This window comes from Pholcus phalangioides, unplaced genomic scaffold, assembly GCF_987345545.1.
Source record: "Pholcus phalangioides strain wild (caught in Gottingen) unplaced genomic scaffold, Ppha-v1.0 ptg000013l_1, whole genome shotgun sequence".
Classification (NCBI taxonomy): Eukaryota; Metazoa; Arthropoda; class Arachnida; order Araneae; family Pholcidae; genus Pholcus; species Pholcus phalangioides.
In genome coordinates, this window is record NW_028301606.1 from 8632701 (window position 1) to 8658112 (window position 25412).

A 25412-nucleotide genomic window follows, 5' to 3' on the forward strand; every position below is an offset into this window, starting at 1 on the left:
AAAATAAATGAAAATTAATTAATAACTAATTAAATGAATATGGCAACGAGTTCTTACCTGATCATATGTAACAGTTCCATCACCAATACCATTCCCAGTCGCTGGAGCGTCCAAACCGTGTACAGAGGCATTCAATAGTCTGAATGTATGACCATACGTTGGGAGACCAACAAGTATCTTCTCACGTGGCATTCCTTTTTGGAACCAGTAATTAGCAGACCATGCCTGTAGATAAAAATGCTAAATATGTAAAAGTTCTATGAACTGTTGATTAAACATATAACATACAATATGCCATAAAAAAATTAATTAAACTATTTAAAAGCCAAGTTTTTAACTTCAAAATAGACCACCAAAAAGCAGCTTTTTCACACAAACAAAATAGAGTTCTTGAAAAAAAATGAAAAAAAAACATAACTAAAAGACATAGTAAGTATCAATAAATTTTGTACGATATAGAGAGGTTTCAATATTATTTTGGAAAATCTTACAGTATTTAGTGTAGAAAAATAGCCTTTCTCTATTGTTCTATTGAACAGAGGACTATTGTGTCCAGTGAACGGAGTGTAAAGTCTATAATCATGATAATCATAGCTCATCAAGTTGATGAAGTCAACATACCTGAAATGCATATAACAATTGAATAATTTCAAATTAAAACTCATATCACTGAAAAAGCATACAAGCAAACCACATGGTCTTGACATAAACCAGGGCACCCACTCTCCAGTAAATATTAGACTTATAATGTAGAAAAACCAAAAGATTCAACCCAGGCCCCATGTTGAAGACACATTGAGTGTACGAGAATTGTTTGATTATGGATTTTTATTTAAAAAAAAAAACTTGATTAATGATAAAAAAATTTTTTTTCTTCTCCACGCTTAGGAAATTCCCTACCTATGCAGTCATTTAAACTTTGTTTGTCAATACAGCGTAATGGACATTAAGACATTCCCTCTTAATGGTCATCCCTCAGATGTGGTCACCCCGTTGTATATGGCCACACACAAATAAAATATTTCCCAGCAAAAAACCTATTTAAATAATGTATTTTGAACCCCTGTTTAATGGTAACCCTCAGATGCGGTAACGAACACCATTTCATCATTTGTTCCCTTGAACTAAAACCGCTGAATGGGCACAAATAATTGCACTTTCAGTTGGAATTATGCTCACTAATTGGCAGCAGAAGTTTGAATATTTGATCAGCTTTTTAATATTTGACTACTTTTTAATTAAATTTTGGGCTCGCAGTTTGTTAGTGTTTTGCAACTCCGATGTCCATTTAGAATCTGAAATCACGTGTTATTTGTTATGCTCATATATTATTCCATGCTGTTTACATTGTCAGCTCTAGTATAATCGTCACCCTCTGTCACTAAGAGAAAAATTTGACATCTCAAATACAACGAAAAATGTAAAATTGGAGTTCGTGTTCTGGCAAATGAATTCAATGCATTGATTAAATATATTTTCCAGTGAACACAATGGAGGATCATTTGATCATTTTTGTCGCACCACGGTCATTTTCTGCACACGAGGGCTAATTAGACCGGGACCTACAACTTATTGCCGGTTCCGAACGGCAGGCTTGTTTTTTTTTATACTCATCGAGAGGTTGGTACACTAACCCCTCGATGGGGGACTCCCTGCGGTAGCAATTTTTTGCTGCGGTCAAGTCGCCGTTTTTTGTCGTACCCCTGTCAGGAAAGTTTTCTGACAAGGACGAACCGGGTATCGAACTCGCGACACCTCTAAACATCCTTAGGCGAGCATTTTATCGACCTGGGCTACCGCGTCCCACAATGGAGGAAAGGCATTGGATTTAGTCTTCCAGCTTAAAATACATTTTGAAGGAGTTCAAACACTCCTTAATTTTAATTGTGTATTAATGCAATATTTATGTATTTTTATAACTTTAAACGCACCTCATATTGTCAGAATTCTATTCACATTCAAATAAAGAACCATTTCAGTTATTGATAATACTATTCAGTGCATTTTATACAGGAATCCCCTCTGAAACGGTCACCCCTCTTTTACGGACAATTTTTTTTGTCCTGCGAGTGTCTGCAAATGAGGGGTTTTATTGTATATGAAATACAGAGCATAAATTTATTTTTATTTCCATTTTAGATATTTATTTCATTAACACCCCCTTTGAATCTGGCAGTGCATTTATACATTAGTAGCACATGCTATGTGTTCATACATCTACTTCCATAAATGTCGTGAACAAATTTTATCCCTATGAGCGCAGTTGCAATATGAAGGCATTTTCATTTAGGAATTCAGTGCCAGTTGCTTGACTATGCCCTTGCTATTGATGATGATTTTTCTCTGTAATACATTTCTAAGGAGTTGAAACTATGGCTTGATATTTCTTTTTTTTGTTAATTGAATTTTATATTTTTTGCACAAAACCCATCTATGTATCCATGGTGGGAAAGGGCATACAAGGATCCAGCTTGAAATAAATGACATTATTTTTGTGTTTACACTACAAACGGAATGGGAAAAGACCTTAATGAGAGCCCCCCCCCCCCCAAATAAAAAGTGAGATTTAAAGAATTTCCAGAATCTGCGCCCCCCAATTTCTCGGAATGCCGGAAAATACTGATATTCAAGACACGCTGGCCTCCCTTTCTGTTTCCCGGCATGCCGGTTGATGCGAGGGAATACGGTATATAGAATAACATGGTTTTGTTTTATTACCTTTTTGAAATATGAGTTGTGCCCCCTCCAAGAAAAAATTATGGTAATGGAAGGAACCTCTAGTGAAAAAAAACTTCCTGCTTCAGGATGTATGAGCATGCCAGTGTCTTCATGGAACATTGAAAAGGGGTATTCCTAGTATTGAATTCAAAACAATCAAGAATAGGAAAAAAAAAAGTTGATTTTTTTCTAACCCTCTCACCGGCATTGACGAGATAGCTCGCCTTCTTAAAAGCTTTTTATTTTAGCAAGGGGGCCGTTCAAGTATTACGTCAGTAGATTTTTAGCCATTTTTGACCCCCCCCCCTGTCAGTAAAATTCTGACCCCCTCCGTCAGCAAAATTTCGTCAGCTCTGCTCCCATCTCCTAATGCATATTGAGATTAGGCACGTACACGGGGTGGTGGTGGTGGGGGGCGGGGGGGGGGCACGTGACGATCAAAAATTTTTTTTGATACAAAAAATATTTTTTGAAAAAAATGAAATGCTGTTTGAAGGCTAAGAACTCACACCTATAAGTCATATTTGCTAAACCCATGGCCCTTAGGGTTATCTGATGTGGCCCGTCACCTGAAACCTAATTTTGTAAAAATGAACTAAGTAGCACTTCACAGATCGCTTAAGTGACCCGATGCACGATTCAGAAGCATTTGAGTGACACGTAGCACATTTTCAGATAAATCAAGTAGGCCCGTGGCACAATGACAGATCACTTAAGTGACCCGCTCTGTGTTCCAGTGCTCTGGAACTGCACCGCAGGTCACTTAATGATCTGTAAATATGCCGTGAGTCACACACTTGAGTGATCTGTAAATGTGAAGAAATAAACCCCCTTCGCTAATTTTTTTACAAAATTAGGTTTGAAGTCACTGGCTACATTAAATTACTCCGAGAGCAAAATTTAGCTCGCGGGAAATCGGTTGACCATGCATATAACCTATGTATTCATTTGCTTAAACACTAGGACCAGCAAAAATTATGCGTATTCAAAACGAGTATTGTGTTATTTACATTTTTACAATTTAATTACATTCACCCAACCATACATAGGATTACTTATATAATAAGCATTTTTTAATTCGAAATGAATCGCATGTGCCGCAAAGTTGATCGTGTTATTGAATATCGACCGCGGCTGTAGAGTATGAGAATGAAACAGCAAAAAAGCGTTCACGTATTGTTGTTGCGAGATTCTTGCTGACCCCGTTCGCAAGTTGATTGTTGAAATCCTCACACCAGATCGATTCAACAGTCTATTTCTTCAGTCTCCTCAGAGGAACGGCACCAACCGGATCCCGTCGGAGACAGATGGCATCCATCAGTGATTAAGGTCTGTTTTTTTCATTCTTAACTTTCGAATAATTCTTATTTAAATCAATTCCATCTTTTATCTTCATTAAAAAAGTCTTACTTCAATTACTAAATTCTGAACTTCGCCGTGGAGAGTGAAATTATCGCTATTCGTTACGGGTCTCAAATAATTCTTTTAACAAAGTATTTAAAATCCATTATTGTCAAAACCGATGAAATAGAATATTATGAGGGAGTAATAACTGGAGGGGGGGGGGAACGGTCCGTATCTTTCATCTCATTGTCACAACGGGTCCATAGTCCATAGAGCACAAAAGGTTAAGAACCCCTGGCATAATGGGACATTATATCTACCCGATATTGTTCAGGGAATAAGTTAGAATTATGCTTGATAGATCATGATGGATTCTGGTAGCAGTGTAACATTCGGAAGAGGTGAAGCTTAAATTATATTTACCCAGCCCTTTTCTCTCTCTCTCACCGCAGTTATACATCTCTTTTATTCAATATAAGTATGCTTCCCCCACATGGGAGAGCAAGGGCAAGTTAGGCATTTGCGCAGGGCCCCAAAATTTAAACAAAATATAAATATTGGCAATAACCGAAAGTCGTTAATTAGTCACAGGGTCTCCTCATATCGAAGTCGGATGGTACACCAATCAGAAGAGCACCCATTTACTGGATAATGGTCCTCTTCTCATTGAATTTTAAATTTATTTGCAAGAAGAGTATGGTCGTAGGTCTCCCCTATATCGTTTTAAATTTATACAATTAGAGCTCGGAAAGTTTATATTCACTACCTATCTTCAAAAAATATTATAGGTAGCTAGTTATACAAATGGACGCCAATGTCCGCTCACACTACCTAGAGCAGCCGAGATTATTGTCTAATTTTAAATTTACTGGCAAGCGTCACTATCGCTGCAGATATTATGATTCACGCGGACACACAATCAGGACTTCCAAGGAGAGTCCAGGTTAGGGAAGTAGCGAACGAAAAAAAGGGTCAAGTGGCAGACTCACTTACTTGGCGTAGTATGAAATTTTACTATTGACACTATTAGACTGATGCCTTACACTCGGACACACGAGAAGGCCTTATTAATTCTTATAAGCCAAGGTCGAGTGAATGTCGTTCATTGCGTAAATCTTCTCAGAGTAGTCCGCAAAACTCGAAGTAGTCACCATTATGGGTTCGACTACCGCTTCGGCGGTACCGCCTGGTGGCCATCTCCGTCCTGTACTGTTTTCTGTACGGGATGTTAATGGGGAGTAGCGGACGAACGGGTCAAGTTGCAGACTCACTTACTTGGCGTAGTCCATGGAAATTGACAGGCATTAATCGCTCACTCAATAGTCACACACGGACAAATCTTAAAGCCTTATAAGCCGAGGTCGAGTGAACGTCGACAATGCGTAAAACTTCCCAGAGTAGTTCGCGAAACCCAGAGAGTCATAACACGCATAACACACAACAAGCATGTCACACGGAATGTCACGGGGTTCCAGCTTTTTGGTTTTTGACTGTCGGTAATTTTACGTTGTTCTCTGACGAGGTTTATTTTTAGTGATAGCCAGTAGCGTATTTACGAGGGGCAGGGACTTAGCGGTCTACAGTGACAAAAAGAGGGGGAGAGAGAGAGAGAGAGTGCGTACGTATGGGAATGACTTGGGGGGGACCCTAGGTGAGTGAGAGACCAAAGAGTGACCTACATCTACACGTGTGACTGCATGGTCACTCATGCAGTGACCTCAAGCATGTGAGTGATCAAACCAGTGTGCAAGAGTGCGAATGACCAAAGGAGTGACCTAGAGAAGGTGTGAGCGTGGAGGGAAAAAAAAAAGAGTGATAAAGAGGGTGTATAAGTATGAGAGTGACCAAAAACGTGACTTAGAAAGAGAACGAGGGATCAGTGAGCGACCAAAGGGTGACTGACTTATAACGTCAAGAAGCATGTGAGTGATCAGAACAGTGTACAAGAACGTGAATAATCAAAAGAGTGACTTCGAGACACGGGGGAGGGGTTGGTGAAGCAGGGTATACTCCAGGGTGGCAAATTTGATAAAACAGACAAGAATTGGGAGGGTGGCCAAATTTGTGTAGCCCACAGGCAGCTAAACCATAAATGCACCTACGCTAATGACTGAAATGACTATCTAAACTTCAATACATTAAAAATAATAATTACCATGTATTATTTAAAGAATAGTGTTTAATTGATGATTTAATTATGTAAATACTAAAAAAGAAGTGTTTTTAATAGTATACATAATTTCAGAAAATAACGAACAATATAGATGCAGATTTCTTAATATTTTCTAATTTTCTTTCTTTTGCATCCTCTTCACTGGATGATTCCGAGAGCGATTTTTGAGGATCCACCGCATCGAAAAGAGGATGGATTCAGAACTTAGTACCTGTTTTCAGGAACAAAGGACCGAACGATCACCAGTTTTCAATGACTTATCGATTAAATTAGGAATTTTCAAGGACCTCATCCTCAGTCGCGTGACAATATTGTGCGAAAACCTTTGAATAATGTGAAAAATGGTGGTTCAACATGTATAGCGACCAGGCGTATTACAATAAATTATGATTCATTTGAGAAAGCTTTTCTATTTATTATTTTTAATGCGAGTACTTATGTAACTGTACCATAAACCATGTCATGGTTATGAACTTTCAGTTCTTTTAATTTTAGGTATTACAATACCAGGCAATAGGGAACACAACTACTGTATAGTAAGAACTATAGGGTAGTAATGGGTCATAGAGGCGTGCCCCTAACCTCCGTAAGGGAAGAGGATTCGGCTCTAGCTCCTGAACCTTATTTTTTTCACTAGAAATTTTCTGAAGGGAGGCTTAGTCACTAGTTTGCCCTTTGATTAATATCAAACCTTTGGCGTCTTTGGATTTTACATAAAATGAATATTCAAGCATTCACCACCACAAGGAGCCGCGATGCACACTTTGAGAACCACCACTATATGAGTTTATAATAAGTTTAATAACCTGCTATTCCATGGTCTACTAGAAAAGCCACTGAGCCTCGCATCTCGTGAACCTGCATTTAATAAAATTTCATGCAGATTATTTTATTAGCGTATAACAAGTCCATGACCCCACGTCCTGGAGCAGAGCTCCTGGGGTATTTTGAGGGGCCGACCAGATTTTTACGGGCCCTCTCTATGATGATTTTATAGCGTGAATAAACAAAAAATGGGGCCCATGGCTGGAGCAGCATCAGCCCCACCCTTGTGGGTGGGGGGGGGGGTGGGCATGAACAAGTCGTGTAACTGGTGCATATTAATTATTAATGCCTATATACACGATGTAATTGGCATAGTGCAAATCTCAGAAGTTCGATTGACGTATTAATAATGTATTAATAACTCATGGTCCATCCTATTCATCCCCTTGAAAATTTTGAACACTTCGATCATTTCCCCCCGACACCTGCGTTCCTCCAATGTAAACATATTCAAGAAATACGATGATGTAAGTAATAAGTTATAGATGATGGAATTTATTAACACCACGGGAAGTGTGCTGGAGCCACCATTACTACTACTTAACTGTACATGCACCTCGTATACATTCCTTGTGCGAAATTTCTAAAGAATCGGTATATACCCGAATGCGTATCCCGAGCATGTGTGTAGTCCTTAACGTATTTATGTTATCAGGGTTGTAGCTGTTTCTTGTTCTTGCTGGTTTACCTGCTTTCCATATTTTAAAGTAAAGACGTTGAATGTCGTGTGCAGGGACCGAAAAAAAAATATTGTTATGCAGGGGATCATCGTTACAAAAGGAATCGCTACACAGGATTTTCTACGGTATTTCATAAGTGTATTAGCAGTACATTACTAACTTTGCCATTCTTGGAACATCGTATCCTTCGTCAATTATAGTTTCCACAGCTCCAACCGCGACCGACAGTTGATACGACTTTCGGTAAAACTTGCTGGTGATAAATTTGAAATCCTGCAGAAAAAGAAAGAAAGAAAGAAATAGAAGAAGAATGAAATTGAAACAAAAAGACAGAACAAAAATTCTACTTGATTCTACTATTCTTAAGCTAGTGATGGTGCAGAACATATTTTACAGATAGACATTATCTATTATCTATTCTATAATATAAAATCACAAACAAACTCGAAAAGGGCCTGTTGCTAAGCAACCGAGTGACGGAAGTCTGTTACGGAAGTGGGTTCGATTCATATATCGATATTCACATTCATATATCGATATGATATCATATATCGATATTGGGTCGATATTCACATATCGGGACCCATTTGACCCATCGGGACCATGTTATGTGCATGTACCAAGAGGCTCCTACATCCTACAGCAGAGCCCTTAGGCTGGAATTTAGATTTCGAGCCCCCAAACCAGCTTTTCAGGGGCCCCTCTGTGATTAATTTATAGTGTGAAAAATCAAAAAGTGATAAGAATCGTTGTGGCCCCTGTCAGCCCTTCCTTTGTGGAGGGGGGGGGGGAGGTCCATGCCGAGAGGTATATATATGTATAATATACACACACAACAGCAGTGCTCCCAACACAGGGTCGGGGTACCCGGGGAAGATTTCACGTATAAGTAAAAAGTTTTCATTTCCAGGGGCCCTTGATGGATCTCATTGTTTTCTTGCTGCTTTAACGTTGAAAAATTTCGATAGCGGAAGCAAAAGATATATCCAGTCTGGGGCCCCACCAAAAGTAAGCGAATTGGTGTCCCGGGTAATTGGTTGGGGGGTCCTGGATTTTATTCGTTGGTGAAACGAATACAAATGAAAATTTTTCATGGCACTCGCTCCGGGGGATGACCGACAAGCTTCCAAGTCGGGGGCCCCATGTTTACAGGTTTCATTTTGGGTGCCCTGGATTTTATTTGTTGGTAAAACGAATACAAATGAAAATTTTTCATAGCACTCGCACCGGGGGATGACCGACAAGCTTCCAAGTCGGGGGCCCCATGTTTACAGGTTTCATTTTGGGGGCCCTGGATGAATCTCATTCTTTTCTGTTGTAGCAGCCCTTCCTTTGTGGAGGGGGGGGGGAGGTCCATGCCGAGAGGTATATATATGTATAATATACACACACAACAGCAGTGCTCCCAACACAGGGTCGGGGTACCCGGGGAAGATTTCACGTATAAGTAAAAAGTTTTCATTTCCAGGGGCCCTTGATGGATCTCATTGTTTTCTTGCTGCTTTAACGTTGAAAAATTTCGATAGCGGAAGCAAAAGATATATCCAGTCTGGGGCCCCACCAAAAGTAAGCGAATTGGTGTCCCGGGTAATTGGTTGGGGGGTCCTGGATTTTATTCGTTGGTGAAACGAATACAAATGAAAATTTTTCATGGCACTCGCTCCGGAGGATGACCGACAAGCTTCCAAGTCGGGGGCCCCATGTTTACAGGTTTCATTTTGGGTGCCCTGGATTTTATTTGTTGGTAAAACGAATACAAATGAAAATTTTTCATAGCACTCGCACCGGGGGATGACCGACAAGCTTCCAAGTCGGGGGCCCCATGTTTACAGGTTTCATTTTGGGGGCCCTGGATGAATCTCATTCTTTTCTGTTGTAGAATTTGCAACAGCGGAAGCCCGAGATAAAGCCAGTCTGGGGCCCCACCAAAAGTATGCGAATTGGTGTCCCGGGTAATTGGTTGGGGGCCCTGGATTTTATTCGTTGGTAAAACGAATACAAATGAAAATTTTTCATGGCACTCGCTCCGGGGGATGACCGACAAGCTTCCAAGTCGGGGCCCATGTTTACAGGTTTCATTTTGGGGGCCCTGGATGAATCTCATTCTTTTCTGTTGTAGAATTTGCAACAGCGGAAGCCCGAGATAAAGCCAGTCTGGGGCCCCACCAAAAGTATGCGAATTGGTGTCCCGGGTAATTTTTTGGGGGCCCTGGATTTTATTCGTTCGTAAAACGAATACAAATGAAAATTTTTCATGGCACTCGCACCGGGGAATGACCGACAAGCTTCCAAGTCGGGGGCCCCATGTTTACAGGTTTCATTTTGGGGCCCTGGATTTTATTCGTTGGTAAAACGAATACAAATGAAAATTTTTCATGGCACTCGCACCGGGGGATGACCGACAAGCTTCCAAGTCGGGGGGCCCCATGTTTACAGGTTTGATTTTGGGGGCCCTGGATGAATCTCATTCTTTTCTGTTGTAGAATTTGCCACAGCCGAAACCCGAGATATAGCCAGTCTGGGGCCCCACTAAAAATCTGCGTATTGTGTCCCCGCTACTGGATGTGGGGCCCTGGATTTTATTCGTTGTAAAATTGATAAAAATGAAAAATTCTCACAGGGGGGGTGTCCGACAAGCTTGCAGGTCAGGGCTTCATGGAAATGTTGGCAGGTTGTAATTCGGTGCCCCTGAATGTATCTCATTGATTTTTGTGGTTTAACATTGTAAAATTTGCAACACATCGGTAGCCCAAGATATATCCAGTGTGGGGCCCCACTGAAATTCAGCGAATTGAATCTGGGGACCCCCATGGGGAAGTTTTCTGGGGATACTTGATGAATCTCATTTGTTTTTTGTTGCTTTATTATTATTTTCATTAAAATTCGCTTCTTCAGTAGGCTGGTGCTTTCACACGTCCCTTTCCCCTTTTCCATAGCACGCTGATGAAGTGGGACGAAATAAACAAGATATGTCCGGGAGAGAAGTGGGGGGGGGGGGGGGTTGGCCGCCAAAGGCGGCAGGGGGGCAGAGCCCCCCTAGTAGTATTATATAATATATAGGTTTGCACAAATGAATGACACAATTTTGAAAACATATAGTTTCAAAACTATTACTCATGATATAATCTGTGATAAATAAAAATAAAGAAAAACATTCAAAAGTTATTTTTTCAACATCGATCAATAGATGGCAGCGCTTCCGTAGAACGCAATGACTGAACTATTCATTTGGTTTTTTTTCCCTTCCATTAACAAATTTCTAAATGTACGCTGCCCAGAAGTAGCGGAAACAACCCTTGCATATTCTAATACCCAAAACTTTTTCTTTCATTGTCACTATTTTTAATTTCAGACACTGCATTCTACGGAAGTGCTGCCATCAACTGAGCGATGTTGGAAAGAACTTTGAATGTTTTTCTTTATTTTAATGTACCACAGATTTATATTGGGAGTAATAGTTTTGAAAATATAAATCTTTTTCAATCGTGTCATACATTTGTGCGCAAACCCTGTATATTATAATGCAGTAGAATCTCAATAGTTTGAGGTTAATGGGACCGAGACCACATCGGATTATTGGAAACTCAAGCACAAAAAAAAAAATATCACATTAAAGAAAAAACAGTTTAGCGGGCTTCTTAAAGACAATTTTTTTTTGTGGGCCTCAGGGCAAGGACTTTTAAAGAACCTTTATAGTAATTTTATGGTGTAAGCCAGTGGTTCTCAAACTTTTGCCACCCGCGGCTACCCCCTTGCGCTATTCATGGTTCATATACAGTTCTCCAGAATAGAGTGTGTGTGGTACATATTTTTCCATATAAAAGAACCGCTTCAAAGCATAAATAGGTTTATAAATTAACATCTCCAACTCGCCACGACGAGCACTTTGGGAAACACTGGTGTAAATAAATAGTGAGAAAATGAGAGGTCCAACCATAGATTGGATGTTTGTCAGTGTCTAACTTGTGTTGAAGCCTTACCTTACCTGTTTGAATAGGTAAGGTCACGGGACAGGGCCGTCATTTCAACTTTTTCCGGGGGGGGGGGGCGAAGCACATGTACTCAATGTATGTATATATATCATTTTCAGTGTACTTTCAAAAGCCGGGGGGGGGGGCAACGCCAACCCCTGCCCCCCCTAAATGACGGGCCTGTCACGGGAGGTTTGAATTGAAGTTTTAGCGTTCAAGGTGAAACCCATTTTTATTCGATCAGTTGATTGATGTCGATTCAAGTTTTTTTTTTTTTGGACCTATACTTGGTCTTACTAGTTTTGTTCCTAATCTATCGGCTTAATTTATTATGGAAAGGTGTCGTCACAGTCTCCCCCTTCGAACTAATAATGAATCAAAATGAAATGGAGGACAACAAAATGAAATGAAATGGAGGAAAAGGGTGAAAAAAAAAGTTTTGAAAGAAGACAATTTAAAAAATGTTCAGCAAAAGGATCTCGCATTAAGGCTCCAAGACAGTCGAGCTGACTCATCGTCTTACATGTTGGAGTGGCAAAACCAGTTTTCTGTTTAAAAGTTACGTCTAATCGTTAAAAAAAAAGTAGGATAGGGAACAACGATTGGCTGTAATACTGACGCCACATTCTGCTCAAAGATGGCGGATAAGGTCTGTTTGAGGTTTCGAGGAACCCTAACCTCGAATAATCGAGGCAACTACACAACAGAAAATTTGATCTTACTTTCAGAAACGATACAAAATTCTCTCTATCACTTTTGATCCCGCTATTCCAGACCGGGAACTCCCAATCGACATCCAAGCCATCAAAATCAAACTTTATCAGGTAGTTGGCAATCGACATGATGAATCTGTAGAAAGGAAAACAACGGGAAATTCAATGTGTGACGAAGACAGAATTTTCTTCATTTAATTTCAAAATATTATCATCTCTCCGAAAATTCGTGAACAAATAAATATAATTTACTTCGTGCGGTTGAACAAAGAGCCGACAGCAGTAGAAAATTCACCGTCTCCCCCACCTCCGATTGAAAGCAAAACTTTCAGGTCTGGATGTTTGTTTTTCAGGGCTGTAGTGCTCGAGAACTGTATGATGTCCTCCTTGTTACTGATGTTGATGACTCCATTGGAAACACCCACAAAACCACTGATGATGTGGGTGCACAGAGTGGCATTCAAAAGGTGCGGTTTCGGATCTCCCAGAGGATAGTAACAGGCTCGAAGATATTTTGTAGAGCTGGTTCCATCTATGGGGAAAAAAAGTATATTTTCACTCATATGGTGTTAAACAGCTTAAAGAAATAAATATATTAGCTTTCTCAATTAGGTACCAATAATTATCTAAATCTCTTGAATCGCGTAAATAACAATATCATCTCTTTCTATGACTATAGACCAGGGCCCTGGACAATCCCAGGTAGCCATGGCGACTAAACAAATTGCAATTGGTACCTGATATTTTTATGCATAATAACTTAATTGAAGCCAAAGGACGGCACAAAATTATCGGAAATTACGCCAGCGTGTCTGCTAAGCGCCCGAGTGGCGCAGTGATAAGATGCTCGTTTTCCACTATGAAGGTGTCAAGGTCCAAGGGGTTCGAATCCAGGCATAGAACATCAGAAATAAGTTCTTTACCAACCGAGCCTGGGGCAACTACCAATGACGCCTTCATTTCTCACCCAACTCCACTGGTTGGAAATTACCGTATGGCGATGTATAACCGGAGTTGGTGTTCGGTAAAGTAAAAGCATGTCTGCTAGCATATAAAGTGGTTCCTAAATTCTAGACAAGTAAAAAAAGTACAGTATTTTTGGATCGATTTTGTCTTGAAAAAAATTACTTGGTGCGTATGAAATTTTACTGGCGTCTGTGTGTGTGAGAGAATTTTTTTTCTATATGCCAAGCTCTGCTATAGCCTGACGCCGCCGAAACAACAGCTTTCTAGATAGGATTCAAAAGTTTCGGGAAAATACACCCCATGCCACGAAATCTCCCTACAACGATACTCGATACAACGACAAATTCCTCTACAATGATATTTTTTTTAAAATCTTGTTTGCCTTTTTTAAGTCTAATGTTGAGCACCTCTCGAAAACCAAACATATCCTCTATTACGATAAAGCCCTTTATAATGATATTGTTAAAGAGATTTTTTGAAACTGTTAACACAATGATATTTTTTTGATGTTTCGCTCAAAATCATCTTGAATTTAATTTTGACTTTGCAAATTGTTTTCATTCTTCCCGGGGGGGGGGGGGGTCTAATAACATCGGTGTTTTGCACCACACGGTCACCGAAAGTGTTGATGCAGTTGTTGGTATTGCCACTTTCTGCGTAAGACATATAAGTGCAATGCGGTAAAGGGGGCTGTTACAGGGGTAATGCCTCTAAATGACTTTCATTAATGAACAAAAAAATTTACCGTTTTTTTGCGGCAAATTAACATTTTAAAGTTCATTTTCTGATGGTACTAACAGGGCCGCAACTAAGGGGGAGCAGGTGGGTCTTGTGCCTCGGACGCTGGACCACAGGGGCGTGAATTTCACCCTTAAATCTCACCTTCAACATTACAAGGAGGCACCAAAATTCGTGCGCTTGTCCCTGCTGACCAAGTATCTAGTTGCGGACCAGGGGAAGAACAACCCCCTTGCCCTTAGAGAGATTTTTTCCCTTAAGCCCGCTATTTGTATACCAAAGTTGTTGTTTGTATACTCGCTGTTGAGGTTTTAATAACGCAAATTTAGAAAAGATGTCGACAACAGCATACATTTGGTGGCATGTGATGACAATTGTTGCTTTTGACTACGATAATTCCTTCACAATGATATTTTCTTGGCCCGCATAGTATCGTTATAATAAGGTTTAACTATACTAAAATCTGTGAATGACTATTCTTAAATTCACACTTAATTAGTCTCTCTTGACTGTATTTCAGAAATTTACCGGCCGAAAGGGTTGTTTTATGCCATGGCCAATGTCCGAAGTCTGGCTAATCCAGTATTGACCAAGTCATTCAGCCAAAATCCGAAGTATACGAGAAGCCTTCTTTTTAAGATGTATGATATGTGCACGGCCAATTCGTGAACTGGCCAGACTTTCGTCACAGCCCGTAACAAAGCCTTAAGCCGGAAAAGCTCAAGACTATCCTGAATTTTTCCGAAATAAAATTTTTTCCCCAAACTGATCCACTTTGCGTGTCGAGTGAATTTATTATAAAATCATAGATTTTGCATCAAAAAAAAAAAAAAAAAATATGGATAAAATCCACGAGCTAACTACATGAGATTTCTGCAATTGCAAAAGAGATCAGGATGTTGCGGAAAAAAACAGGATATTGAACTGTAACATCCTCTCCTCTCCCATAAAAACACATTATCTAAAATTCCAAAACGCGTGATGAAAGTTCATGGTGGCTTTGTCACGATGTATGAAATATCGTAACTGAACTGATGCAATGGACATACATTTGCGTTAGGAACTTCTTTTTTATTTGCAAAAACAAACACAGAATACATTTCACAGACAAAACAAAAACCACATAAAAAGGACGACATGAACACATAATAATCATATTGGGCCTCAAGGGACACAACGTCCTTCCAGGCAGCCTTAGGGATTAAATTATTATATTTATTTAGCTGTATTTATTGAGTTCAGACTGTGCATGAGGTAATTTCTACGAGGAAACAACAAAACAACATCAGCGCGTTTTTGTAATTAATACCGGGAAATATGAATGAAATATTTCATGACTGAATAGGCATTCGAGTATAGGGACATCCAAAACGCTTTTCGAGAATTTCTTTTCTGCGAATGACGGAATGTGCAAGCTTTTTTTAAAATCTTTACGGTTAAGTGGCTTGGATACATATATATACATGCATAACCGTACACTTGCTCGAATAATCAGAAATACTGTACAAGTGATAACTGGACTTGTCATTCACCAGCGTGAAAAAGAGCACAAGAAAAAAGTTCAAAATACAAGCCCTACATTAGTAGAAGAAATTGTAGGGCCAGGTGAAAAATAGCGATTAAAAAAAAACAATAACCGTCAGAATTTTTCCAATTTTTTTTTTGAGATGATGACTATGACGGGAAATAATTTCTTGAAAACTTATTGAAAAAAATTGCAATACTTTCCACTGAAAAAATTTTCTCCCTTATCATTACAATGCAAATGGTAAAATTAAAAGGTCACTCCCTTTTTCTCGCGTCACTTACCTTATTGCCAATCTTTATGGACAGGCATAATTTCCGGGAGCTTCTCGAATGATTCGACGTGGTTGTTTTCCGCGAAATTCGATCCGAATTGAAAGATCTTAATTTAAAATCATTCGTAAAAGAGAGGTGACTGTTAATCAGGGGTTTGAAATGAATACTTTTATTATACAAGGGAAATTAATTTGACCATAAAAGAGGGGTGACCGTTCAGAGGGGTTTTTTTTTATACCTATAAAATTCATACGTACTTTTGAATTTAACACCCCGTACAAATCCTATGTAGCCGACCAGCAGAACCAACAGGATTTTTTTTGAGCTTAAGCGGTTCCTCATATCCTGCAAAAATTATACAGTGACGGATTACTCAACAAAAAATAACCTATAGGTTTATGCAAAGGAAAAAAACCACTAATACAGATAATATTCGGGGTTAGTAAAGTCGCAATAATTGTTTTGTGAATAGCACATCAGAAGCGTCACACACACAAATCGGTTGCGTGTCTGTGATTCGAACCGATTTGTGTGTGAATAACATAAAGAAGTATCCACCCCCCCTCCACAAACACACACAAATCGGTTAGAATCAAGGACATGCAACCACATATTTCACAGAACGAGTAAAACTGAATAAACAAATTGAGAATAAAAATTTGATAAAACGTATGCCACAGTACACATAGTTACAAAGAGTGCATAGCTAACTCCTCGCACTGCAAATTAATGGTGAACCGTTAAACCTAGAGGCATACTTCCAGTAAGAAAAAGTATCCAAATGACATGTGGACCTCAGATACGTCATTCCTATTGCAAGGGGAGGTCATGTAGTTATTAGAATAAAAAAAAATAATTTTTTTGTATAAACAGCCTGTCCTCAAAACCCAAGTAGAAAGATGTTGCCCTGTCTCTGCTAAGGAGGAAAAACCCTACATTTTTAAGGGTAATATTCTCTGAGATATTTGAACCATTAGTGATAGAAACATTCTCTTGATTTCGTCCCGAGCCGTCCCTGATAGATTAAACTCTTGTTTCTTGTATCACGGTCTCAGGCATGACCCATGCCTCGCGGCAAATCAGCTTATATTCCCTGTGGGGGACAGAGCGGGGGGGGGGGGGTCAAGGCTGGTTGACTGTCTATACCAGGCATCTACAACCCGTTGCTTGCGAGCACCGCGGTGCTTCCTGAAGTGACCAGAGTGCTCGATGCACTTGACCGATTTCGTGCTCGCGAGCACTTGATCAACGTTCCAATTAAACACCCTGGAGGAATTGCATTCAATTGATTGAAATCATCGTCATTTCATGCATTCGTATGTTGAAATCGAAGTAAGGGTGCTCTCCTTTTTACGATGGGTACAAGCAGTGCTCGCGACTGGAAAAAGGTTGAAAGACCTCTGGTCTATACCATAGTTTCCCAAATTTTCAATCTGTGAATTTTTACTCTGTGAAATGTTTAAAAATTTTGGAGTCTAATTAAAGTCTACGTTGCCACCCGGGAATCACTGGGCACAATCTCTCCTTCCCCCTCTTTATACTACTTCCACACAAAGCAGATACTGTAAAATTGAGAAAGTATTAAGCGTTTGAGTTATTCGCGAATTTTCCGTATTCCGGTCACTCCTGGAACGTAATCCCAGCAAATACGGAGGGAAGACTGTATATACAAGATTCCTCGAAAGACTGGTGATTTTTGGAGATGATGATTACAAGGAAGAAAATTCATCCCTGCTCCCACGGGGACCGGAACCCTGGTCTCTCGTTTGCCGGACGAGCGCTCTACCAACTAAGCTATGGAAACAGACGGAATAGCTCTCCCTTTTAGCGTATATATATGTTGAAAGGCTCCGTACATGGACTCGTCCGGCAAACGAGAGACCGGGGTTCGAGTCCTTGTGGGGGCAGAGATGAATTTTCTTCCTTGTAATCATCATCTCTAAAAACAAACAGTCTTTTAGCGTTTCAAGGAATCTTATATTAACAAGTGGAAAGGACATTTTTACATATAAGACTGTACATATCTTAGCGGGATCATTGAGGTTGGAAAAACCAGTTTTCTGTGCAATTTGATGTCAAAGTGACGTCTAACTGATTAAAAAAAAGAACGGCATGGGGCAGCCAGAGTCCTTTTATAAGAAAAGGCGTCTTAGAGAGGGCAGCTATTGACTGTAGCGGTAATACTGACGTCACACCGCATAGTAATGGGAGATGATGAGTCGGCCAGGGTTTCCAGAGGCCAGTCTCAATTGGGAATATCGGCTTTATTATATAAATATATATATTTTTAGTACATGAAAGTACGTGATATTTTTTCCTGAAGGTGTGAGATTCCAAAACTTAATGTAAAAAATTTAAAAATTTAATTAATTTCAGCCTTTATGCCATAAATTAAATTTTTTAAATCACCCATTTTTAAAGAAGAACAATTTTTTGTTAGCATTTTTTAAATTTTAATGTTGTTCCTATGGACATGGGCAAGTCCAGAAAAACATACCGGGGAAAAAATTCATGAATTTTTCGGTTGAAATCTCTAAATTAAAGGATCAGAAGGGGGAAATAAAAAGAAAAATTGAGAAAATTAACCCAAATCTTAATTTGGCCGTTAAAAGGTTAATTCATTAATGAATAAATACAAAAGGGGGAAAAAAACCACTCAATTTGAAGACGTTAGTATTAATTGATTATTCATAAATTATTCTTTCTCGAAGAAACAGACCAAGGAATTCCTTTCAAACGTCACTAGTTGAAAAAAAAACAACAAAATAGATGACGAATTCAGAAATTAAAATCTCCCACGTATAAGAGATAATTCGTATTGAGAATTAATCAGAAAATACTCTATCATAATGCAGAAAAAAACACTATTCGGAAATCAATAGATGCTTTTATACGATTTTTGGGAGAGCCAAAAACCCCCTTAAAACATTTCTTTTTAATGGTGATAATGGTAATTATTAAAATAAGAACCTCACATGGAATCTCAGACATGCCATCCATTAAAATAAATCGATCAATTGCAGTTCTTTTTGAAATAATTTCTTGTTTCAGTATTAAGAGGGGAGAGAAAAAGGTTAAAAAAAAAATAAATAAAACGGTATCGATAATCAATTTTCACTAAATTTTTCTTTCTCCCAAATTTTTACTGATTATTTTCTTCAGAAAAAACAAAATTAGGGATAAAAATTCAATAAAAATGGAATTTATCGAATTATCGGCAGTTCAAGTATAATAATTCTTTTTAAATCACAAATAACTAGAGTTTGACGGTTTTTTACTTTCTAATCAAGAAAATCTATTTTCTAACTTTACAAAAATGTGAAAAAAACAACAGGGCATTTAGTTAATATAAATTTTTAAGGATCGGTACTATTGTTGCTGAATATTTATTTTGTCACATAGTTTCAGGGGCTTTTGGACAGGACCAAGGGTGCCCCAAGCACGGAGGGGGACCAATGTGGCTCTGAAACTATGGAAGTTGATTTGTGGGCGAATGAATGTGCATTTTTGTCTCTCTCGTCCATTTTCTAAATTTAAATTACGTTGTATTAATGAAAGATAGAAGTTATCTAAATTATCGAAAGATGGGGTTGATTTTCTTAACTGCCGAAGATGCTGGGTGTCCAAGTTCGGCCCTGCCTTCACATGCATTATACAGGGTGGGCAAAAAGTCCGTAGAAACATTAAAAATTCATAAAAATCGGAAAAACAACCGAAATAAAAAACGGCTTGCAGGGTTAGCATCACTAGGTCACGGGAATTTTTACAAGACGTGGAGGGCGAACCCCAAAAACAGTCCATAGGTGTACACAAGTCAAAGAAAAGCTAGGCAAATAACGAACAGAATGCCTTCAAATCGTTTATTACAGCAGTATGCATTCCACAGGTCCACAGTGTATGTGGACCTGTTTAAAACACGGTTGTGTGTGAACACGGTTTACAACGGTGAACTGATTGTGTATTAGGAGCGCAAGTTCTTATAACCGTCTCATTTGCATATTTCCGCCGAAGTCGCTCGTACCAGCACCACCCATCGGCTGTTTTTTTTTTTTTTTTTTTTCCTGTCTTAAAAAAATTCCTGTTACCTAGCGATGCTAGCAATGCAAACCGTTTTTCATTTCGGTCATTTTTCCGGTTTTTATTCACTTTCAAAGTTTCTACGGAATTTTTGCCCACCCTGTATTGCCGAATAGTATATAATAAATTTTGTTTATATATTTGCGAAAAAAAATTGTCTTCAACGGTTTGGGCATTTCGGTTAACCTTGACTAGATGCAGTACTCTGTAGCGATGCGTAAAAGAGTATTGAAAATTTAAACTTGAAGCCATGTTGACACAGCCATGGCAGATCTGAAAAGCGATACTTACATAACATGAAAATTCAAGCGTTTACCATTTTCCTTTCAAGATATGAACAACAGATGGCAGCATCAATAGAACACGAAACAAGCATAACTCGCACAATAAACACAGAGCGATTCCATAATTCCCTTTTGCGCATTCCATTGGCAAACCGTTGATCCTTAGAGGCATACTTCCAATTATCAAAATAATGTGTAGAATTTAGATACGTCGTACATATTGCAAGGGTTGTTGTATAGTTTATAAAATAAAAATTAGCTTTTTATACAGAGACCCCCTGTCCTCAGAAACTCAATTAAAAAGCTGTTGAACAGTATCTTCTATAAAGGGGGAAAAAAGTTCCACGTTTCTACTGCTGCCATAACTACCGCAATATTGCGGTAACATTGGGAGTTCTAACGTCCGCTTGCTTTTTTTTCCTTCGTAAGGAAAGAAATGGGGAGCAGTACTGCCATTGGTGAAAATTCTTGAAGCGGGTTTAATAGAAAACAGCGGGTTTAAAAAACCCGCTGTTTTCTATTTCCCATGTAAACGTTAAGTGCACAGAGAAATAATTCACGGGCATATTTGAATTCAAAATTTGGAGAAAAATTGGGAAAGAACAGCATAAAATGAGGGGTAAAAATCGTTGTCCGTTAGTTTTCTGCTGTTTTTCCTCCAATTTTTCTTCAATTTTTGAATTCAAATATCAGTGAATATTGCACTTAGAAACGTGGAATTTTTTTTATTGGCCTCAGAAGAAACAGGGCGACAACTTTTTAAGTACGTTTTTGAGGAGAGGGTGTCTGTATAAAAAGTCAGTTTTTTTTCGTATTTTAATAACTATACAAGCCCTTGCAATATTAATGACGTATCTGAGTTCCACACATTATTTGGATACTTTTTCTGATTGGAAGTATGCTTCTAGGATCAACGGTGCATCATTAATTTGCGGAAGGGGGGGGGGGGAATTATGGAATCACCTTGTATATGTTAGATCCCCATATTAACAATCAGAATATACATTCCGACATGTACGCTACAAATTCCACAGAGGTTAACAGTATACAGAGAAATATTTACGAGGTGCATGTACAGTTGAGTAGTAGTAGCCAGTGGTCCTCCCCTCCGCAAGGCGATACGTCCGAGTTGGTGACGGTCTTAAGATAAGCCTAGTGATTATGAGACTGTTCTGATTTACAAAATTTTTGTTTATTATAAATTTACTGGAAAAATGAATCCAATATGTAGGTAGGGCCTCGTGTTTGAGAGTGGAACACCCTGGGAAAAATTGAAGAACCACGAGAAAAAATAATACAGGCCAGAGAGGGCCGCGGGCGAAAAAAAAAGGTTAGGAAACACTGGTGAAGATTAGTTTCAATGTTAATGTTTCTCTGTGCCCTTGCCTCCTCTTATTACTCACTTCTAATGGGCGCCACATTGTTAACGTAATTATGCCATTTTAGAAATATTCGGGGAATCACGTGCCACTTCGCAAAGTGGTTCCGCGAAACTATTCTAGCGATGACGCTGGACTCTCACTGGTGATAAAAAAAAAAAATAACAACAATTTCAAAACCACATCAGGGGAACGGAATTCCAGCTGTTTTTTTTTTTACGTTGACGTTTTTGTCTGCAGAGTTCTTTCGCAGTCAAAATATTACACAAAATAATGCGCGATAGATAGAATATTGAAAGGGGGAATAAATATATGAGATGAAAATTTCGACAACAACAGATTCAAACACACATCCAAGTATACGATTTAAAGGAAGGAATAATTATATAGATAATATGAAACACAGAGAAAACATTACCATATGCTTGGTTCAGATTGCTTGGACCTGTAAAAATAAATGGACGCTATAATAATTTGAATGCCGATCAGATGAAGCTCACAAAAACAATAGATATAAACAAAATCACGCGTGTTTACATATATATAAGGCACAAAAATGAGGGATTACTTAATGTTTGTCACTACGCCAGATGACGCCATTTAAAAGATAAGATAATAATAATAAACACTCATTTCTTTTTTTTTTTACAATCCACACCTCCAGTGCATAGATATCTTATCAGTAATCTTATCATAGCAGTATCGAAATCGCACTGTTGTTTGACTGGTGATATTCTTTTATTATTCAATTACATTATTTCAATTATTATTATTTTATTACAACCTCAGATTACCCACCTTCATGGGCATTTGCTACCACTTTACTTCTTCTCTCCCCGTTCAGAAATAAGTGAGTCGTGGCGGAAGTGAGTGTACACCTAACAGTATGCATATGTGTCTAGTGCTGTGTGGGAAGTTAGTGCTTCCTTCCTTTCTTTCAAACCGAGCACAACTCAGGTCTATCACCATGGACACTACTTAGTGAGTTGTGCCGGAAGTGTAGTCTGAGTGAGTATATAGGGTTATCAGATTCAAAAACTGAGAAAGGAGGCGCGCACCCTTAGTGATGTCACTTATCCTAATTTTCACAGTAGATGGCACCACTATTAGGACCAGTAAAACCGGCCCCAACAATAACTTTTCCCAACTCTAAAACAGAACTGCTAAAAAAAATCAGAAATAGAAAAATTCTGGGAATTTCGACGGCTATTGTTGAATGCGTGTGGGGAAAAAAACCTCACCAAAACACTCATACCAATGAAGAAATATATATTTCAAGGGGGAAAAAATTTTCCCCCAGAAAATAAGAAAAATAACTCAGGAAACCTGAAAAGGAGGACAAAAGGGTAAACCTTTCAAAACGTAGGAGGAGGAGGCATGAAATGACATCAAAAAGGAGGGCATGTGCTTATCCTAAAAAAGGACGGTTGGTAACCCTAATATATAGTGTTATAGGATTTTCCAGCGCTGCCATCTATATTTCAGATTTGAAGTGTAATGATTGATTATTTGAACCTTTTGTAGGCCTGTTGCTCTCTGTGGTAAGACTTTTTAGCGGTGATATTGGCTAGCATTCGTGTCTGGAAGTTAGGAACCACAGAAAATCAAGTTCAGGCGACCACCACTGTGGCACAGTGTGGGTTTGAACCCGAGACCTCGTGACGCGAGTCCGTCACCATGACTGCTCGACCACCACACCGGCGGGAAAGTTAGTGCTTTCTTTCTTTCTTTCTAACCAAGCACAACTCGGGTCTATCGCCCATCGGCAATTTAGGAAGTTGGTGCTGCAATCTATAATTTTTGCGTGAAGTATAATGATGAGATCAGGTCAGTCGAACCTCTTCAAGTGGAGAACGAAAATATTGAAGCGAACTATCGAAACAACTACCACTAATCTAGTAGTTCAAAATTGTCGCTGTGCGGTTCCGAGGTCATAAATAACAATGACAAGACAATTTATCCCCTACACGTGAGTAATGATCTTATGTACCACGACGATAGATCTATGTCTTTTTTTCCGCTCAGTGGTAGTGTGGTCATAGTGACGGATTCTCATCGCGAGTACCCGGGTTCGAACAGTGGCGATCGCCTGAAGTCTGTTTCCTGTGGTTTCCCCCAACAAATATTCAATCATTACACTTCACGTATAGTTCGAAGAATAGATGGCAGCAGTAGAATTCACGCCCAACACTAGATACGTACTCAGACTGTTAGGTAAAAAGGTAGTAAATTGCCCACGGCGATAGACCGGAGTTGTGCTCTCGGTTTGAAAGAACTCTGCTACTTACAGACTTACCTCATACGGGGGCATCTCGAGAAAAAATCTTACCAGTGCGCGACGCAGCCGCCCCGACACCATAGTCATATTTAATTACCAGTCTGATGACTGGTAATGTGATTTAATAATAATTTGCCCAATCTGTGGAATTCGACCCTACTCGTTATTGTGTGTGCTATCTACTCCACTATCCGATACCAGCGCCATCTAACCAGTGGGACGGGACCACAACCAAAAAAATTGCTAGGGTGCCTTTCACTCGGCTGGAATTTCCAGTAGACAAATTCACATTCCTGCTCTGAGAAGAAGTTGTATCAGTTTATCAGTTCTTATTATCATAGGACCATGGATGCAACTGGGGAAGAGCAGGCGGGTATGATGACATGGGCGCAAATTTAATTCTTTAACGCTTCCTTCAATTTAACAAGGGAGCGCAAATTTCACCCCTTCAGCGCTTCTACATTACAAGGAGGTGCTAAAATCAGTGATTTTCCCGACTGATCAGGCATCTATTTGCGGCATTGAGAGGCTCCCGGGGCTTAAGTTATGAGCAGTGTCTTCTTAACGTATGGGCCTATCCGAGCACGACCCGGGGGCCTCAAGAGAAGAGGGGTCTCACAAAAATGAGATCCGATATAAATTTCCAGGATGTACCAGGTAGGGTATAGGGCCCGGGGGGCCCTATGATACTCTTAAGACGGCCCTGGTTATGAGATCCGTAAGTTTCAACAGCACCGCCAGGCTAGCTCAGCGTTGGCTGGCGAGGTGCTCATTGTCAATCACTGATACAAATAATGCTTGTTGGCGAGCGTGATTAATTTCGCGAGTGGCTTTTGATGGATTAGTGAGAATGTCACTGTTTGGGTAATATCGCAAAATCTGAGGTAAGGAGCCATTCAAGTATTACGTAAGCAGTTTTTTAGCCATTTTTGACTCCCCCCCCCCCCCCGCCAGCAAAATTTCGTCAGCAGCTTGGAATATTTCATATCTTCAAAAAGGGTGGTTGATGACGTAAGCAACCTTCAAATCCCCCCCTTCCCTCCCTTGTCATCAAAAGTCAGCAAATTCGAAACCCCCTTCCCCCCCCCCCCCTCGATGCTGACGTAATACTTGAATGACCCCTAAGCAGGGCCGTCTAAAGGGCATCCTGAGCCTCCGGACAAAGCGATTTTCTGAGGTTCCCTAATACTGACAAGACATGTTTAAGTTCGTAAATGGTAACCAAATCTAGTTTTCATGAGCTTCCCCAGCCGTGCTCGAGTGAGCCCATGCGTTAAGATGGCACGGTGGGTTAGGCAAGAATGGCGATGGTTAGGTATACAATCAGGTAGCGGGGAGGGGGGCTAAAAAGCTCACGCCACCCAAAATTATTACTATTATTGCCAGTTATTTTTATCATGGTATTTTTTTTTCCTTTTAAATTGGTCAACGAGAAATTTTTATATGTTACGTCAAACGTGATAAAT

At 39.4% G+C, this 25412-nt stretch overlaps 1 protein-coding gene across 2 annotated transcripts in view; it reads right to left on the minus strand.

Moving 5' to 3' along the window:
• LOC149078563 (acidic mammalian chitinase-like) overlaps positions 1–25412 on the minus strand; it is a 36075-nt gene that overhangs the window by 9207 nt on the left and 1456 nt on the right. Inside the window, exons 2-8 of one of the 2 annotated variants that reach the window (XM_089240682.1) lie at positions 22087–22113; positions 16186–16273; positions 12677–12956; positions 12434–12560; positions 7901–8013; positions 492–621; positions 58–225 (exon numbers count right to left, since the gene is read on the minus strand). In XM_089240682.1, coding sequence (XP_089096808.1) covers positions 58–225; positions 492–621; positions 7901–8013; positions 12434–12560; positions 12677–12956; positions 16186–16273; positions 22087–22089 — 909 coding nt within the window. In that variant the 5' untranslated portion in view covers positions 22090–22113. The remainder of the gene's footprint in view (positions 1–57; positions 226–491; positions 622–7900; positions 8014–12433; positions 12561–12676; positions 12957–16185; positions 16274–22086; positions 22114–25412) is intronic. The other variant, XM_089240681.1, reaches the window with a different exon arrangement.